Here is a 20724-nt window from a genome sequence, read left to right as displayed (position 1 = left end):
GCCAGAAGGATCGGTAAATAACATTATATGATACTGCCATCTAGTGAAAAACATGTACACAATGGCACAAAATCGATTTGGACGATTTTCGATTTCTATATTGCGATAAATTATCGTGATGGCTCCCTTGGTATTAAAATTTTCAGGTTAATGTTTTAAAAATTTAATATTTGTTTCAATAATGGACAGTAATCCAGGACCAGAGCCTTCAGGTCGTGGAACGCCGACACAACCACCTCATTACGGACAGCAGCATCCATCACCAACGGTAGAAAATAGAACCTAAAGTAATAACGAATTTCACGATGTCAGGTTAAGGCTAGGTAAATATTCATTAAACGCAAATAGATAAGTGAAGTGGATAGCGATATCAACAGGAATGGGAAGGCACAGGGAATGTTCTCCTAAGGATGTAAGGAAGTTGCATAATTTTAAATTCATTTTTCACTTCAATCTATGAATATTATACTTATTTACAACGGCAAGACTTTATTTATTACCATTTCATTATGTACACTACAATGTATAAATGATACTATAGATGTTGCAATAAATTTATCACTTATGCAATGTTTGAAAGCGTTATAAATTGGTTATACGTAAGAATAACCTAAAAACAGGAATAGTCTCTATAGTTCTATAGTTCCCAAGAAATACATTTTTACTGGAACTAGCTGCTTATGATGCTTTCTTCCACTTTCAATATTAAAGGCCAATTTTCGACATCTCCCAACACTAAGTTACACATTTCGTTATGGGTTAGATGGGGTAAACTAGAGGATAGTTAAGTGATATGAGGCCGAGGTATGTAACAATGTTCATGGGTTAGTTGAGGGAATATCTAAGTGACGTGAAGGCGAGAAATGTGACAAGGTTTCAATGATTTAAGTGCGTTTTTTCTCCCGTGTGTAATGTGTGTGAAGTTTAATGATTCATATCACGAATTAAAAAAAAATTAACTGTTTTCACTTTCTTCTCTATTCCTCCTCCTCCTCCTCCTCCTCCTCCTCCTTCTTCTTCTTCTTCTTCTTCTTCTTCTTCCACAATCTAAAATGATCTAAATCTCTTTTGTTTATTTTTTAGCCCAGAGTATGCCTTATTCACAGATATTAATTACGTAATCAAGAGACGAGTATAAATTTGTTTAATCCTCCTCAAATTCTCAGGTCTCAGGAGCAAATTGATGTTCCTATAGATGTCTTCAAATCAAGACATTCGTCTTGTGACATCACCTACACATAGAATTATAGGTGATTTCATGACTTTCGGCTGTCTCCTGACATGTTTCAGTATTTCTGTTATATTTGTAACCTTTTTTAGCAATAGAAAACATTTAGGGCCTACTTATGTCAGGCCATGGGGTCCTTGTGTCATTGCCGGTACTTCACTTCAGGCCCTTCTTAATAAGTTACCCTTATTAAATCTAACCTAATACACCCAAACTTTTCTTACGAAAACTCTACCAAAAATTTCTTAAAGAAACCTATTACTAGTGGTATAATTTATAGGTGGTTGCAGTTAACTTGTATCTGAAAACGTCTTTCAAACTATGCTACATAAGATTTAACCCGGACAGAAAGAAATATTTACTTATGGCTTTTAGAGAACCCGGAGATTCATTGCTGCCCTCACATAAGCCCGCCATTGGTCCCCATCCTGAGCAAGATTAATCCACTCCCTACCATCATATCCCACCTCCCTTAAAATCCATTTTAATATCCTCCCATCTACATCTCGGCCTCCCCATAGATCTTTTTCCCTCCAGCCTTCAAACTAATGCACTGTGTACAGAGGTGCATTCATTACAAGTGATTAACTGGCCAGGATCCGACGGGATGAGTGCCATGTTGAATCACTAAGTGGTTACTTACGCATATCGCATTATTATGATGTACCGAAATACATATGGTACCGTAAAACGGGGTGAATAGGATCAGTGGGGGCGAATAGGATCAAAACTTTATTCTTGGTTATAAAGTTTGTTATAAACTGTACTTGAGCGGGATCACAGTCATTGGTTACTATTATTGTTCTAGTAAGCAATGACTGTCTTCCCGCTCAATTGCCAAGAATAAAGTTTTGATCCTATTCACCCCCACTGATCCTATTCACCCCATTTTACGGTATTTCAGTGCAGGAATTCTGAGTGCACCTCTGTACATAGTGTGTTGGACATTGTGCCAATGTCACATATTCTGTGACACAGTACATGAGGGTAGGCCACCAAAGGGAAAACTGAGAGGTAGAACTTAAACTGAGGGGATCCGATCCGGCATTGAAACTGGAATCTGGTGTGGCTTAGTGGATAAAGCATCAGCATGTAGAGCTGAAAACCCGAGTTTGAGTACCGGTGCCAAAGAGAATTTTTCTCTATTCTATACATCCTTCATTATAAACATAATCTGACCTTCTCTAAGCAAGCATAATCTAAACTTTCCTAAAGAAACATAACCTTTACAAATTATTCAAAATAAAGCTTTAAGAAATCTATTAGGTTTTCATCATTTGACTCCAGTTAAATAGGCCCTATCTATATAAATTTTCTTTCGTTCTACCACTTGAATTAGGTAATTTCCTAGAAGACGGGCAAAATCCAACATGGCTGACGAAAACTACCAAAAACGTTCTGCCAACTACGAAGTCCAAATGTCACCAAACATCGCAAAATCAAAGATGAAAAATCAAATATATATTCATATTTTTAAAGAAGAACAAGCCCTCCAAAAAAATGAAAATATATTTAATTTTTCGCCTTTGATTTTTTTGGCGTTTGGTGGCATTCGAACTTCATAGTTGGTAGTACTTTTCTGGCAGTTTTCGTCCGCACTTCACCCCCAAAAATCACTAAAACACAAAACAAAACATAATAGTTTATCATCTTATGAAATAAAATTCAATTCTCATCGACGTCTTCAACTACAACCTCTTCACTTCCAGTATAAATGACACAGGCTTTAAGGCAATCTAAACTTAAACCATGCAGGCAACAAAGAACTAAACCAACACTTTGTCGTACAGTCAACTTTGCATAAATAAACCACGTGTTTACACTAAATGAAATTCTTTTCGAACACTTATTACATCTTAACTTCTACAGAAAATTCAGTAAATAATTCCTTTAAACCACAGAAAAACAGTTTTCTTCTCAACATTCAACACAATCCTTCTTCACCAGCGAAAGAACTAAACCAAAATAGACACAAAATTTAATAAATTTCAGAACACGGATTCCTTCCTTTCCCTCTTACTTCAAAATTCCAACCTTGTGCACACAAAATAAATTATTGGCACTGAAAAGTGGCTTTTCGTAAGCATGATGATGCGCATTCGACAAATGCAGACAAATCTACAATGTAACACCACTCACGTCAAACAACCAAGAACAACAGGACAACGTCATTATCCATGAAAAATTAATGAAAATTCTAGAATAAATGATAACTATAACCAATCAAATCGAAAGAAAATAACAAAAATCATAAAATGAGAAACTTTCAATAGCTTTAGCCATCAGACACAACATAACACCACTCACGTCAAACAACCAAGAACAACTGATAACGTCATTATCCATTCAAAATTAACGAAAATTCTAGAACAAATGACAACTATAACCAATAAAATTAAAAGAAAATCACGGCGACACCTAGTACAAAAACCTAGAACTAACATGTAAAAGTCACTAAAAGATCACTAACATTTAACTCTGAAATAAAGACGTTGGTAATACTTACTACATTCAACCAAGTGCCCGTCTTCTATGAAATTACCTTGAATTAATTATCAAATTAGGTGCTGCTATTTTCATGTAGGTACAAAGTTATTAACAATTTAATACATAGCAATATTATATTTCAGTTTAATAAATGTATGCATACATACTTATGTAACAAGACAAAAAGAAAAAAAAAAATATTTTTTTCTTAGCATGGCTCAGTAACTTATGAAACAAAAGGGATTAAGCATTTTTAATAAATTTTAACCAACTTTCTTTAAAATACAGAGTTTTACCAAATTTCTTGTGTTTTAAGAATTGTTTGAAAAAACGTTTTTGGGAAGAATATTTATTTCAAGTCTCAGTTGATTTATTTATTTCATGGTTTCAAATTTTTTCTTTTTTCTGCTCAAAACTTTGTTACTTTACTCTTTGCTCTTATTTGCTTTCTTTCTTTAATTCTTGAGATATTGTATGTTTTCCACAGAGTGCAATTTCATTACTTTTTAAAATTATATTATACAACATATGTATGTGTTCTTGTATAGCTGCTACATAAATGAGTTATACTTGTTCAGGCGAACTCAATAAATTAAAAAAAAAAAAAACTAACCTTTAGTAAGCAAGCATAATCTGACCTTTCCTAAGAAAGCATGATGTAAACTTTCCTGAAGAAGCATAACCTAACCTTTTCTGAGCAAGCATAATCTAATTTTTCTTAAGCATAACCTAACCTTTACTAAATAAGCATAACATAACCTAACCTTTTTTAAGTAAGCTTAAGCAATCTCGTTTACATAATCGTAACTCGACCTTTTCTAAACAGATCTAATCTAATAGTTTAGATTTCAGTTATTAATAACAAATAAAGCCTATTCATTACAATATAAAATAATCTTTCCTTAGAAATTCTAATCAAGCAACCTCTAACCTATTGCTGTCCTTACTCATCCCTATACTTGGCTTTCATACAACAAAACTTAATATAATTATGTAATAAAGCTAGTTCTAATTAGAAAGAAGATAGAAGGGAAAGAATTAGCAGGCTTTTGAATACTGTTGGGAGATAAAGTCAAACAGGCGATAGAAACGTGAAGATAGTTCTATAAACTGTGTATATGTGAGTAGCCTATATTTATTGCTGCTTTGCTTGTTTCAGCAATATCGCTTTTCAAATGAAGAGCTACGGGTATTGAGACAATGCAACCGAGATAGTTTTTTCCAGCGTTGCATCCCGATAGCAAGCATTTTGGGTATTGGGACTTATTATGGCGTTCATTCAGGTGGGTAAGATAACATTCACGGAGTTTGTGACTTCATTGGAAGTTTAATGTAACAAAGATAAAACTATTTCCATTGAACTAACCTAAGCAAACCGAACCTTACCCTACTCTAACCTATTCCATCCTATCCTATTCTACCCTATCACAAGTTGAGTAATATAATTTAAATTTAACCAAACTATACCTAAGAAAATGAATAAATATATTAGATTTTCGGTATTTCCTTTTATATCCATGCTATGGTAGTTTATCACTGCCAGTTGGAAGTTGAGTAAGGTTAGATGAGGGGATATGACCAAGTTGCTCTGGCTGGCTGTAATATAGCGGGATTTTCTACTTCTGTATTGGATTTCTAGCAAATAGGTAATCATATATAGGTAGCTTGGATGGAATAAGGGTGCTTTTGTACAATTTAAATAACAAGTAATTGATTAACTAGCGGACTTGTGTTAATTATGTAAGTCTGTGTGGCTTACAGCTGTTTCGGTACTTCATCACACCATCCTCAGAGCCTACAGACTTACATAATTAACACGAGTAAGTCCACTAGTTAAGCAATTACTTATATTCAAGTGTTAAAAGTAGTGTACGCAAGATTCAAAATGGATTAAATAACAAAATCTTTACCTTAAAATAACAATGATTTTAATAGAAATGATTTAACTTGCAACTAATAACCGTATAGAATAAATAAAATCTGTTTAGATATAATAATATTAAATAAAATTACATCTAACATTACAAAAAATATATACTTCTGGGTTTGCCATGTTCACAAAAAGAGTTTTAACACAGTAACACATATACAGTTACGAAGCTTGAGTTTTGAGGGTGCTTGAAACAATAGACTGTGACGGTACTATTTTGCATTGCCTGTAATGAGGCGATATTAGCGATCCTAGTGGTGAGCAACTAATGTCTGCATATTTACTACATATTGAGCTTCGCGACTGTATATACTAGACTGTGACAATAACAAGGATTCACAAACATGACAGAGACTACACGTATAATGCAAATTATACAGGGTGAATCGTAAGTAATGTCATTAATTTCAGGGGGTTATTCTTTGAGATATTTCAAACAAAAAAGTGTAATGCAATTGTGCTGATTTTTGTTTCCTTTTCGAGAAAAAAATTATTTTATATCAAATATTCATAGCTCGTTTTTTGAGAAAGCTACTGAATTAATTCCCAGTTTTCTCGGTCAGTTTAAGAGAGTAATGTATTATGATAATAGCTCTAAATGACTGAAAGAATTTTAGTTTTGTTCTTTAAAGGTGCAGAGATTTGATCTGAACAAATGTAACTTTTTGTTCCAAAAAGGAATTTTAAAATGTTACATTTGTTTGAGTCAAATATTTGCACATTTAAAGGACAAAATTAAAATTATTTAAATTATTTATCATCATAATACTCTGCTGTCTTAAATTGACTGAGAAAATTGGGAATTCAACCAATGCTTTCCTGAAACATGCTACGAAATGTTTCAGATAAAACATTTTTTTATCTCGAAAAGAAAGCTAAAATGAGCAAAAATTGTATTGAACTTTTTTGTTTGAAATTTCTCAAAGAATAACCCCCTGAAATTAATGACATTACTTATGGGTCATCCTGTAAATATCGCACCGAAATCGATTTTTATTTTCAGTTGAATTAGTTTTGTGTGTTTTTTTTTTTTGTAGGGTACTTGAAGCCACATGCTCGATGGGGCGCAGCTCCCAAAGTCACTGTTGCAGTCATTGTTGGCTACTTCTTAGGTAAATTTTCTTACCAGTCGAAATGCACAGAAATGATAATGCAGCTGCCGAACAGCAAACTGGCAGAAATGCTTCGTCAAAGGAAGCGTCAAGGTGGATTCCAGGAGTCGTGAGTATAAGTTGCATCACATTAATGATGCTGCACTGTCACGTCATAGTTTTGAATTAGAAATGTTTCATTTGTTTTAAATGGGAACCCTATTTTACGGTAATAGTAATATGCATTACAAGAGCGGTATGTTAACGTTTTCATGTTCGAGGAAAAGATTGAAAAAGCGAAACGTAGTTGAGCTTTTTTAATTTCCAAGAACATGAAAACAAACATACTGCTCGTGTATCGTACATTATTTTGTGCGAAGATAGTTTATTACATACCTGAAAGACGAATTTCTAATTAGTTGCAATGAAATCTCCATGTTGGTTTCTGTTTAATGACGGCAACTTCGGAAAACCAAAATATCTTTCTTCAACATTGTTGCTATAAAATGTTTTCTGTGTTTACTATACTCCAGCAGGCTGTGATATACTTCTGTCTTTTTTTTTTTCCCCAAGTCTATAAATGCGAACTTAAAACAAACGGTAAGGTTATGTAATGATTTATTTTTCATTTTAATATTATTTTTAACAATATTATTTATATAACATATTGCAGTAATAACATCGGCATCTGGAATCTTGTTGATTTTTTCACGGCTTCCTTAATGTTACTTGTATCAGGAATGCAATAAGTTTTGTGGAGTAGTAGACTTTACTTAATTTTTGCAAATATTTAAAAACAAAAATTAATATTGCAATTTAGGTGAAATTGCAGTGGTAAGTTTCCAATTTATAATTATTACTATGTTAAACGTCTCTAAAAATAATATGTTAAAAGCCTAAAGCAGTAAAATGAATGTCGCGCTTAAGCGGTAAGAAGAGGGAAATTATTATGTGTGTTACGTTGGGAATACTGAATGTGGTATTTCACACTTACCGCGTATTGGTTCTGTGCGGAAAACAAGCAAATATGCACGATCTCGCACAAAATAAATTGGCCTGTAGCAGTACTATAAAAGACTCCAGAAAAGTGATTATTTTGCATTTATAATTTTTTTCCATAGGGCACATTTCACAATAGTAATATGCGTTACAAGAGCGGTATGTTGACGTTTTCATGTTCGAGGAAAAGACTGAAAAAGCGAAACGTAGTTGAGTTTTTTTAATTTCCGAGAACATGAAAACAAACATACCGCTCGTGTATCGTACATTATTTTGTGCGAAGATCGTTTATTACATACCTGAAAGAGGAATTTCTAATTAGTTGCAATGAATGAAATTTCTATCTTGGTTTCTGTTCAATGACGGCAACTTTGGAAAACAAATATATCTATCTTCAACATTGTTCCTATAAAATGTTTTCTGTGTTTACTATACTGCAGCAGGCCGTGATATACGTCTGTCTTTTTTTTCCCCCAGTCTATGTTGAGTCTGGAATCTTGTTGATTTGTTCACGGCTTCCTTAATGTTACTTGCATTACAAATGCAGTAACTTTTGTGGTGTTGTAGAGTTTACTTAATTTTTGCAAATATTTAAAAACAATAATTAACAGTGCAATTTAGGTGAAATTGGAGTGGTAAAATTTCCAATTTATATTTATTACTATATTGAACGTCTTTAAAAATAATATGTTAAAAACCCAAAGCAATAAAATGAATACGACGCTTAAGCAGTAAGAATAGGGAAATTGTTATGTGTGTTACGTTGGGAATACTGAATGTGGTATTTCACACTTACCGCGTATTGGTTGTGTGCGGAAAGCAAGCAAATACGTATGATCTCGCACAAAACTATTTAATTCGCAGTGTTAGATTCTTAAAATCAGAATATGTTTCTGGCATCAATGTTAACGTAATCATGCTAAGTGAGGGACTGAATTTTGCCACGTCAGATTTTCGAGGTCCTTCTTGTTTAATGGATTGATTACTGAGATAGACAAGCTTGTTGTAGCAGTGTTAGTTAACCTCATTATTGTATTTCTGCTCTCAGAATTACGATGGACCCAGGATTCCCCATGCCTTCATTTGCTGAAACCGAAACTTACTCAGACGTTGGCCCCCATCATGATCTAGATACGGACCGACCATACAACGAGGGACTGGATGATTCTCATCGCCCAACCTTGGATTGTGAGTTTTTGTCTCGATTATTGTGGATGATAGAAACTAAATACAGGGCTATTCATAAGTCCGTGAAACATTAAAACAATTCATAACTTCTAAACTACACAATGAATAACAAATTACTTTACACTACAATAAAAAGAAACTCTCCAAGTTTTGTTACATACTTCACAGATGCTCAATGTGTCCACCTTTGCTAATACGGCATACATTCATGCGGTAATCCATCTTGCCTCATACATGCTCCAGCATGTCACAGTTAACTACTGTTGTCATGCCAGGAGAAGGCGGCTGAAGTACTTAGACGGGGCGGAGGGGAAACAGTCGCGCATGCGCACCGCGCTGTTCACTGCAATATTCCTGTTTCACAAACATCTACTGCACGTGTCTATGAGTCTTTGCGACTTTGTGAAAATAATAGTGGGGTTTTTACTGTAGTGTTTTATTAGTTTCAACAAGACAATTGTTTTCAGTATACCACAAATCTTGTATTGCTTTAGTTATCCTTTGCTTTTCATGTTAATAGTGCTGATAATAATATAGTTAATAGAATTTATGTTATTGTATACTGTTATTTAGGTTTATAGCAGTTTTTTGTTTATTGTAAATATGTCGACAAAGAGGAAACAAGGATTGACAATCTATAGCGAAGAAAGGAATATTATTAGAAGTGCAAAATAATTCTCTGATGAAGAAAAACAACAACAGTGCCTTTGCATTCCTCTTACGAAACCTACAGCAAAGGTAGAAAAGTACTCTAATCTATCCACAAGAACAATACAGCGTATAAGGAATGAAATGAAAGACTGCACAGAAGAAAGTGCGTTGTCGACACCTGAGGGAGAAAAAAAATGTAATCGTCCAGACTACCGAAACGCAAATGTAGATGACTTCGACGGGAGATTGACAAAAAAGATATAATTGAGAATTTTTATTTGAAAAAGAAAGAGGGCCACCGGCGTAGCTCAGGAGGTAGCGCGTTTGCCTGCTGATCTGCAGTTGTGCTCGGGAGTGAGTTCGATTCCCGTTTGCGCTGACTACCTGGTTGGGTTTTTTCCGAGGTTTTGCCAAGCGGAAGGCGAATGTCAGGTAATCTATGGCGAATCTTTGGTTTCATTTCGCCAAATACCATCTCGCCATCATCAATTCAATCGACACTGAAGAAGCTAGTAGTTATTACAGTGTCGTTAAATAAAAAGTAAAAAAATAGTACCAAGCTGCAACAAACGTCTACCCTTTTACAAGAGAAAATTGATTTGAAATGAAAGACAACATTAAGACGAATACTAAAGAAAAAGGATTTCAGGTGGAAGAAGTGTGCAGCAAAAAAAATTGAGGAAAGCACTGTAAATTAGAATACGTGAAGATATCTACAGCAAATAAGAAAGCTTAGGAAAGAGGAAAAACCGATTTTGTATCTGGACGAAATGCGGATAGATAGGCCTACCAATTTAACGTTTCCCAAGTTCTGGCACGATAAAAATGTTACGGGAGTTTTGACTACCGCAAATGTGTCCAGAACACTCATTGTTGTCCATCAGGATGGGGGCGGTGGGCCTAATGGCTTTGTTGAGAGATTCGAATTAATATACACGGCTGGAACATAAACAGACGATTATCATGGACAGATCATACTCCAGAAATTTTGAAAAATGTGATGATGATAGTCATAGCGACAGCACCGAAGATGCGGAATCTTTTATGTCTGACTCCGTTCCTGTGTAGCCAAGTAAGTGGGCGAAGTTTTCAGGTCAGAGTGTAGCGTAAAGTTCCCCCGTCCCGCCTATCTACTCCCCGCGCCAACTCGTAGCGCGAAGACAGTAGAGCCATGGCAGCTGTAATCTGGTGGCGAAGTTCCTGGAGATCAGCGGTGAGAGGAGGTACATAGACAGTATTCTTCATAAACTCCCACAAGAAAAAGTCACATGGAGTTAAATCCGGTGATCGTGGTGGCCACTTTATTAACGCGTCATCTTCTCGTCCTGTGTGTTCGATCCATCTCTTTGGCAAATTTTGATTAAGATACTCTCGCACGTTGTTGTGATAGTGACAGGGAGATCCATCTTCCTGAGAGATGTAATCATTGCTGTCTTCATTCAGCTGAGACATCAGCCAGTTTTGTAACATGTCCAACAGTGACAATGGGCTCTACAATGAAAAATGGCTCATACACCTTCTCTTTCGAAATCACACAGAAGACATTCACCTAAGGTGAGTCTCGCACAGGCTCAATGACTGCGCGGGAAATTTCAGTTCCCCATATGCGCACATTGTACCGATTCACTTTTCTGGAGAGATGAAAAGTTGCTTTGTCGTGATGAACAAGTCAGCGAAACCGTCTACTTCAAATCTTTGACGAGGTCCTTGCATATTCCAACATACAAAATGATTGCTCACGTTTAGCAAACGTCATTTTGCCATTATTATAACTGTTGCCACCGAGCAATAAATCATGGCAACTAAGAGCAGACTTTTCTTATTAAAAAAACTTGGAGAGTTTCTCTCTCTATCGGCATGTCAATTTCCCAGGTGGTGACAGAATTTTTTCTCATTGCCCAACTTTCAGAACGGCCCGAAGTTCACTCAGCCTTCTATAAAATTGAGTACCGGGTCTTTCCCGGGGGTAAAAGGCGGTCAGAGCGTGGTGCCGACCACACCACCTCATTCTAGTGCCGAGGTCGTGGAAAGCATGGGGCTCTACCTCCATGCCCCCCAAGTGCCTTCATGGCATGTGACGGGGATAACTTTTACCTTTACGTTTATCGGCATGTCAATTACCGTGATATGTTGCATACTTTATTCTTTATTAAACTTCAAAATGTCTCACGGACTTATGAATAACCCTGTATAGTTAGTAAGTGGCGGAATAGGCCCCTGGTCACACTTTCTATTAATACTGTGACATCACCATCTGCACTAGTACGATCCACAGAAAAAACAGAAGTATATTAATTATCATCATCTTCATTCTCACAGGTTGTAGTCCTTTGAAGAACTGTTACGGTCTACCAAAATTTTCTTTCCATTGTTTTTGAGGACTTCCTATTGGATTATAATCCAGGATTGCTTTTGGTATTCCACTGTTTGATATTCGATTTACATGTTGGAGCCAATTGCTTTCGTATTGATGTATGTGATCCAGAACAGGTATCATTTGGAGCTCGTTCAAGATATCTTCATTTCTTTTCCCGTTCCATTTCGTATAACCTGCTGTATGGCACATGAAGTTCATTTCACTGGCAGTAATGTGATTTTCATCACATCTTCAAAGAGTCCAAGCCTCACTGCCCATAACATAGAACAGGTCTCGCCAAGGTTTTATAGAGGCGGAGGCGTGTATGTCTTTGGACTAAGGATGGTTTCATAATGTTGTTGAAGATACCCATAGTTTTATTAAATTTAAGAATTTTGTCTGCTATATCTGATTCTGCCATAAATGATATTTTATAACCAAGAGAACTGAATTCATTCACTCCTTCTACACACACACAAATTCCACAATTTGGGACATCTGACCGAAATCTATGGCTGACCACTAGGATCCAGAATACAAAGCAGAGGTTAAATTAAAAATACAATATGATTGCGGAGAGAATACAGAACAATGATAAATTTAAAAATAAAGTACAATTTGATTTCGGAGAAACATGAGATGAAAATACATTGAAGAGTAATGAAATGAAGTAAAAAAAAAAATTACATAGTATTATACAAGTGATTGTGTAAAATGGATAATGAATCTCTCAATACCATTAGACAAATTTTGTTACTGTCCTCATTAGAAAATTTAAGAGAAAGGAGAATGGTTTTGGTTAACTTAAATGAAGTTCCCCTAGCGCCAAAAAGAAGTCCTTTCACTTCCCATGTATTAATATTCATTCTGTATCTCACTGAAGTGAGGAATACATGGGTTGTAAATAGACTTCTTTTTATCGTTAATGTTATTGGCTTGTTGATAATCCTTCTCAAAACGGACAGTGGGGTCAAGAACGAGGCTTCTTTGATTCCGGCGATCGATGGCTACAATGTCTGCTCTTCTCGTTGACCCATTCTTAGCCAAGCAGTGCACTTCTTCGCAAACCTCCCACTTTGCCTTCCGAAGAGTGGTTACGATGGAGCTTCTCACTTTATGGTGGCGATTGTTCCTCAGTAGTTCTCCTTTATGGCATTAACCCAAAACATGCCCAAGGGTTTCTACTTCGCTGCATCCTGGATGACGACAGTTTTCATCTTGAAAGGAACGACCTGGCACCGATCGTACTGCTGCGATGTTTGTGGACATCTTTATGGCATTGGTCCACTCTGAGGATGATATCCCTCTTCTATTAATAATTCAAGATTACTTATACAAATTTTGCTTGGTATTGGTTCTTTTCCGTAAAAGCCATAACTTTAGACTTGTCTAGAAATTTCCATTGAATACCTATCTGCTATTGATTTTAAATTATATATTAATAATAATAATTATTATTAAAACCTTGAACATCTGATGTCACTTGTTCTCATTACTTAAGAATGACGAGTGAGGAGTGACATCACACTATTTATAATGGTTACTGGACGAGTCCACTTAGGCAAGGGGAGTATAGGACTAACAATACTTTTATGCATTAATAAAGTTAACTAAGTCATATTCTGTCAGTTTTTTATATTATTTGTTTAATAATAATTCGAATTTGGCGTTAGAGTTTGACTGTATTATTCTTCATATAGTCAGGAAGCTTGTATTTGGTTTTACAATTTTTCATACCCTCAAGATGTACAGTAGATGATTTTTCTCCATGTTCAGTTTTACAGAATTTTACAAAACTAATGTTAACACTAAGTGCACTTAGAATTGAGATGTTTTCATCATCCTTGCACCAAAATGAAGCTGATTAATGTAGCTGTATGCCAAACTATAGTCCAGTCGCTCTAATTTCTGGCAGCCAATCACGTTGCAGGTCGGCTACATTTAAATGTGTGCGTCTTGTGATTTGCTGATGAAGACGTTATTCATTTCTTAAGGCTCGATAAATACTTAATATAAAGGCCCGCCATTTTGGCTCTTTCGTTGGCGTTCGCAGAAAGCACGCGAAGACGTTATTTGCCGCTCAATTATTTGCTCAATTACAGTGCGTTTGATTTATTATCATAGGAGCTACGACATAATAATGTTTAACGGTGTGGCAAGTGTGGTAGCTCGGCAACGAAAGAACAAAAATGGCGAACGATACTACCTACCTAGACTTTATAGAGCCTTGACTTCCTAAGACGTAAGCAAAGAGAAGGAGTCACGCCGGGAATAACAGCGTTGTGACTATACAAACAGTGTCTTACTGCTTAAAAACGTTAATTTAAAACTCTAATGGCCGGTTTGTCCAAGTATTGTTAGAAGACTTAACGACTGTTAAACCTTCAACAGTTTGTTAAATACAGTTTTTCCATTTGTTCAACACCAGTTTGGCTTAACAGATTCTTAACCGTTTGTTAACTTTAAATGTAGGATTTCAGGCCGTTAACTCATTTAACAAACAGTTAAACATGGCGGATAACACCACAGCTGTTCAGACAAAAGTTGTGAAAGTAACATGTTATGTTTCTCTTTGAGGAATGTTTAGAGTAAGGGACGGTGTCACCAAGCTTCAGTAAATCAGTCCAAATGAAACATTAACTAGTACTGAACATTGAAATATTTACATGATTACGTTTGTATGTGAGCTGTGTCCGTAGACTTCAAGCCTAGCAGCTATATGTGCCTCGTCGCGCTGGTTACGTCATGGTACCCAGATGGAGTAGTCAGTAGCGTGTTGGCTTGCCACCCCAGGGGCCCGTGTTCGGTTCTCGGCGATAACTTTTTTTTTTAACGTAACTAATTTTTATACATGTTACCTTTCTTCATTTTTATAATTTTGTGTAGTAGAACTTATTATTTCGCAACTCTGGTTCCATTAGGAAAATTTAAAAAAACTCTTGGGAGATCAATTTTCTTCCCGAAATAAAACGAAGATAAACAAATTAAAGAAAAATAAAAGAAATACACATGTGGATCTAATACATTGTCCACATGCCATCGGCGTCTATCACTGTCTGGCATTTTTGGGGCATTGAGTCCACCAGATCGCGGAAATAGTTCTGATCCTTAGCGAAATCTTCCCAGGTACCAGAACTTGATCCCAGAATTGATCTGGATTTTGAGGTGGGATGTCTCGATATTTGTCAATCCTCTTTTTCATGCTTTTCCATGAACTGTCTTTGTACATTTATGGCGGTGTGCGCGGGGTGATTATCCTGCTGGAAAATTAAATTTCCATCGGAAAGAAAACGATTATAAATTCCAAGAATCCAGCTCTTTCGCTTCTGTTTTAAAGCCAGTGCAAACATATCTTATCGCTAGCTATAATATAATTCTAATAAATGAAAGTTAATATACCAATTAAGTTTTGTTATGTTTGAATGCACATTATGTATTAATTTACTAATATTTCTTAGGTACCGGTATGTAGTTATAATAATCACTTTCATGTCTTAAAATAAAACTCAGTTGTATGTTACCTAGTTGAAATAGGCCACTTGTTTCAATTCACTAGCTACTATTAACTCTAGATTCTATGTTACTAGCTCTTCAACTATAGCCGATGTCAATAGTGCTTCAAAATACTCAGTGAGTAAATAATAAAATGTTTCAGCAGCAATTGCTTCTTTAGGACGAAATTACATATAATTTATGCATGAACCTAAATTAGAGAATTTTATATGATACGGAATTCTCCTCGGGGTTTTCTGTACAGTTGACTACACACACATTCGTGTAATTATTGTCACCTGGTGGTCATAATGCTGAGATTTTTCTAAACAGAAATTCATATTTAGCATTATAAAATGTAACCATACATAATAATTATTATTATTCAATAGCAGTCAATGCAACTTTCATTTATCAATTCTTTGTACTGTATGAATCATGGCTACTGTAATAGGTTACGATTTTACACATGTTTCATGACTTACTCCATAGTACAGAATTTAAATAATAATAATATCAGCCAATAAGAAGTTGTCTTATATATGCAAAATCATTGCCAACTGCTGTAGAGTAGTTAGAATAGTATTAACGACAGTTAAAGTTAAGTGTTGGTTATTTTAAACAAAATTATGTTGGAAAAATGGAAAATATCTTAACAAAACGTTAAAAATAAACCAGCTGTTAATTTAACATTTGTTAAGCCAAATTAAACATTACTTGGAAAAACTGGCCATAAGATTTTAATTTTTTTATTTTTGTGTTTGAAATTTTCAAAACGTAAAATGACATTTTTCTTTAATGGGATAAGAAAGAAAAAACTGTTTTCACAGCATATTCTGTGTTCTTTTAGGAGTAAGACGGTGAAAGAAATTTTGTTCTAACAAAAATCTATGAGCCAAGGACTAAAACCAACAAATTTCAGCTTTCACTTTCAAAAATTGTCCCCCAAAAATATTTGAGGGGTTTATTTTGTGTGAAAGTCCTCAATGTTGTGTCAAGTAATCAGGGAGAAAAGAGCTTTTAAAAATTCGATAAAAACTGCAAATGTTTCTCCCAAGGGTGGATAAGTGCCTTAAAGACCTTTTGTAGTGAATGGATTGCATTCACCAACTCTCTTATTCTATTGCAGCTCCCTCATTTGAAGAAGATAGCAGCCTTCCACCAGGAACTCAGCACAGATCAGCAACATACGAGGAACTGCGCAGAAAGAACAGGGAGGAATATGAACAGAAGAAAACAAAGCCGTTCCGGTATGTTTGAGAATTACAAAAATTCATGTGAAAGACTGTTTCTGTCATTGTAAATGTGTCTTAAAAAACATTAGAGTTTGAATCACCCTTCACTGTTAGACAAGAAAGAAAGTAGTGTGTAACAATCAATAAAACTTCATAAGAGAACTATGTCTTTCTCTCTATGTAAGTTTCTATTGACAAAATGAAATTTTAATTGCAGTAGTCAGTTGCATGGTTTCGAAGAGCAGATACTCTTCAATCTCAATGCATAGTTGTGAAACTCATGAAAAAGTATAATCCATTTCGATAAAACAGCAGAGAACAACTTGGTTGTGAGAGAGAAACAGAGGCTAAGGGTGTTCGAGAATAAAGTGCTTAGGAAATTATATGGAGTCAAGAGGGATGAAGTTGCAGGAGAATGATGAAAGTTACACAGCGCAGAACTGCATGCATTGTATTCTTTACATGACATAATTAGGAACATTAAATCCAAATATTTGAGATGGGCAGGATATGTAGCACATATTGGTGAATCTAAAAATGCATATAGAGTATTAGTACTGTCTACTATATACATTCACGAAGCTTGGGATGATTTTTTGCTAATCTCGTGATAGTTGCTAGCCACTTGGAGCACTGTGAGTACTAGGAACAATAGACTGTGCCACAGCCATCGTGATCTAATACAGGCCGTAAGGCAGACCATGTAACATTGTTCGTATGTGTAATACCTGCCTTTATTTCGATTAAATATTGCGAAATTCTTGTACATTCATTTATGCACGATTCAATAATTTTCATTTGCACTGCACGGATATTTAGATATGTTGAAATTATAGGTTATGTTTACTGTACCAGTTGCCCCTTTCTATCTAAATTTAGTGATCTCCAATGCCTTGCCATTCATATGAAAATTATAGGTATGTTTACTATATTTAACTTATATTCCTAAATTCGTAATCATACATTGTAATTAAGCATAATGTCATGTATGATGCCTCGGACATTCAATTTGTCTGTATTTTAGTACTACAATTGAGTAATGAATTATTGTATTTATCTACTACTTAAGAAACCAAGTAACACAATTGTATGTACACTAATTTCATAGGAGTGGTATGGTAAATTTTCTGTCTGCAATTAAGGAAGGTAGATGTGCTAAATTTAAATCACAATATAAATTCTTTTTTATTAAACCTCAAAATAGCTTCCATTCTAAACTTGAAATGTTGACGCGAACAGATTATGTTAACATGTAAAATTCTCTTCACATTAAAATAACACAGTTTCGTAATTATTTCTGCAACATATTATGCAACAAGAAGTAAACGGAACTTATGGACACATTACACTAAATAAAGCTTAGCAATGATAAGCAATAAAGTTATAATATAATATTTCACTGAGCTCCATACACTGAAATAGAAAACCCGAACAACCATTACGGCCTGGTCTAGATCCAAAAAGCATTGACTGTGCCGTATTTCGCATTTTTGTTAAAAGCTATGTAAACTGTGAAATGTTCGTTATCGGTTGTAATAAATGTAAATGGCTAAAATACAATAATTTGAATAATAATATGGGACAAGAAGACGTTTGTAGTACTATAAATTGTAAGAAAAATGGGTTAGAGTTATCCTTCTTCTGAAAGATCCAGGAAGGTGAGTTTATAGAATATAATATATATTTTATGAAAATAATATATAAACCTTATATATTTCAATAGTGGAAGGAAGGTGTTAATTTTTTCAAAAGAACACTATATCGAAAGTACAATACATTTTATGGTCTGCTAGGGAAAGAATCTGTGATGAGGCGATAGTAGCGATCCTGGTGGTGAGCAACTATCTATGGATGCATATTTCAACTGTCTATGTTTGCATATTTAGTAAGTACTGTATATACTAGACTGTGGTATTAGTTGGGAGGTCGGAGGAAAAAAGACCTTTGGGGAGGGCGAGATTTAGATGGGAGGATAATATTAAAAAGGATTTAAGGGAAGTGGGATATGATTGTAGGATTAATCTGCTCAGGATAGGGACCGATAATGCGCTTATGTGAGAGTGGCAATGAACCTCCGGGTTCTCTGAAAGCCATTTGTAAGTAAGTAAGTAAGGTAAATTGTTAGAAATTAGATAACTGCATTCTATAAACTAATTTTGATATAAATTCTGTATTCTGGCTGAGATCATATAAAAGATTGCACTAACATTGGTCCTGTTCAATATTACTTAAGTAAGACAATGACCCAAAACCAAGCAAGTCAAGTGAATCTTTTGTTACAGAGGTATTACTACCCCTGAAGATATTCCAACTGCTGTCCATCCAAGAGGACCTCCTCCAGACTCAACACCAAGTCCTCCACCGACGTGGAACCAGGAAAAGAACAGATATGGCGATGTGTGGGAGAAGTAGGTAGCATTGCATATGAAGATAGCAGCTTGGGTTATTGTGTCTTCAGGAATAAGACTGGCTTTGTACTAGACACTTTTTTTAAATCTGCCTTTTAGTCTACAATATTGTGTAGAAGCAAATATATATGTCAATTGAAATTAATGGATTTTAATTCAATTAACCTTTCCTTTCCATTTACTTTAAGATGCTTTAAGATGTGGAGTAAGTAAAAAACTATACAAAAATATATAATACTTTATGCTCGACCATGCCGAAATGTAGTAATTATACACCTGGTAGCAGCCCTTTAATGGACCTCATTAAAGTACACCTATTCATTAAAGTTCAGGTGTTCCACCAATCAGAAAACACCATTGTAGCAATATGAAAGCGCAAGTATCGATTATTCTCAGATATGCAATCGAAAGACAACTAGTGAAACGTCATGGAGGCTGGAAATCCAACACTGTCGCAGAAGGTTATGTTCTGTTACTATAATAATTAGCGTTAATTGTAAATAATATTCAAATACATTCAATTTGTCATCTCGTTTTTCAATGTCTAAATCAATTTCAAGGTTATATCAAGATTAAAGTTTATTTTACTCTCTAGATTATATCAAGGTCAATGACATTTGTTTCTCGGAAAAAGTCAATACTTTCGCGTCTGCGCACATCTCACAATTTACGAGATATTGCACAAGGTCAGTTCCGCTCCCTAGTCAGATAAGAACAACATAAATACTTATGAATAATTTCAAGTTAGAAATATGGTCGAGCATAAAAAATCGTATGAAACTTGCCTATAATGGTAATTAAGACGCTCGTATGAAAATTATGAAACTCGCGCTCGTTTCATAAACATACTCGCGTCTTAATTACTACCATTATAGGCTCGTTGCATGATGTACTATTGTAAGTAGACTAATTAAGTTTACAAGCATAAACAGTTCATCATTTGAGTAGAAGGTATGAATATGGAGAAATTTTATTAAACGTTTCCTCTTTGTCCTTGAAAGCTTTTAGATAATTAGGCAGTGTATTGAAGACTGTAATGCATGAATAGTGGACTCCTTTTATAACAACTGAGATTAACAGAAGGTAGATGGAGATCAGCTTTGTTGTTTTATATTAAAATTATAAGTGTCTTGATTAATGCTGATTGTATCTTGACTTTTACTACAAAACATCATTAGGGAAAGAATGTACTCACAAGATTTCTAAATCTGGAACAATCTTTTTACACGATGTCCTTTTATGCATCCCTGTCATTATTCTTAGGGATTTCTTTTGTAAAACAAAAATATGTTCAGCATCAGTTGAATTAATTCAGAATATTAATCCATATTTCATCATGGAATGAAAGTATATAATATATGACATTTTAAGGATGTTCATACTAATGTTGGTGTTTTCTAATGCCAGGCGTTTGACAATAAAGTCATTTGACCTCTTGCACTCCAATATTTTTCGAAGATATTATCATGACCAGCCACTGAAGCACAGATTTTGAGGTGTTCCGAATCCATTTCTTGGTTTGAGTTGCACAATGGGCAGTTAGGGGACTGATATATTCCAATTCTATGCAGGTGTTTGGCCAAACAATCATGGCCTGTTGCCAATCTAAATGCAGCTACAGACGATTTTCGTGATAAATCGGGAATTAACTGTGGATTT

The 20724-nt window shown here is 35.0% G+C and overlaps 1 protein-coding gene across 2 annotated transcripts; it reads left to right on the top strand.

Annotated features, from left to right (window-relative positions):
• Positions 1-89: 89 nt before the first annotated feature.
• Positions 90-19206, top strand: asrij (OCIA domain-containing protein asrij). 2 transcript variants are annotated; one of them, XM_069845104.1, is made up of 6 exons: positions 90-268; positions 4875-4998; positions 6683-6866; positions 8784-8923; positions 16552-16672; positions 18940-19206. In XM_069845104.1, the coding sequence occupies exons 1-6, from the start codon at positions 182-184 to the stop codon at positions 19067-19069; spliced, it is 786 nt and encodes a 261-aa protein (XP_069701205.1). In that variant the 5' UTR covers positions 90-181; the 3' UTR covers positions 19070-19206. The 2 variants fall into 2 exon arrangements, with proteins under 2 accessions (XP_069701205.1, XP_069701206.1); XM_069845105.1 differs by lacking the exon at positions 90-268 and adding an exon at positions 273-412.
• Positions 19207-20724: the final 1518 nt, after the last annotated feature.

The sequence above is a fragment of the Periplaneta americana genome, chromosome 14 (genome assembly GCF_040183065.1).
Source record: "Periplaneta americana isolate PAMFEO1 chromosome 14, P.americana_PAMFEO1_priV1, whole genome shotgun sequence".
NCBI lineage: Eukaryota > Metazoa > Arthropoda > Insecta > Blattodea > Blattidae > Periplaneta > Periplaneta americana.
This window is presented reverse-complemented; position numbering and strand designations above follow the sequence as displayed.

What these genes read in the sequence shown, in the direction of transcription:
- asrij (XM_069845104.1), top strand. Translation starts at nt 182, where the DNA reads ATGGACAGTAATCCAGGACCAGAGCCTTCAGGTCGTGGAACGCCGACA. An exon ending in TTATTATGGCGTTCATTCAG is followed by an intron (nt 4,999 to 6,682) that starts GTGGGTAAGATA and finishes TTTTTTTTGTAG; the next exon opens with GGTACTTGAAGCCACATGCT. An exon ending in AAGAAAACAAAGCCGTTCCG is followed by an intron (nt 16,673 to 18,939) that starts GTATGTTTGAGA and finishes CTTTTGTTACAG; the next exon opens with AGGTATTACTACCCCTGAAG.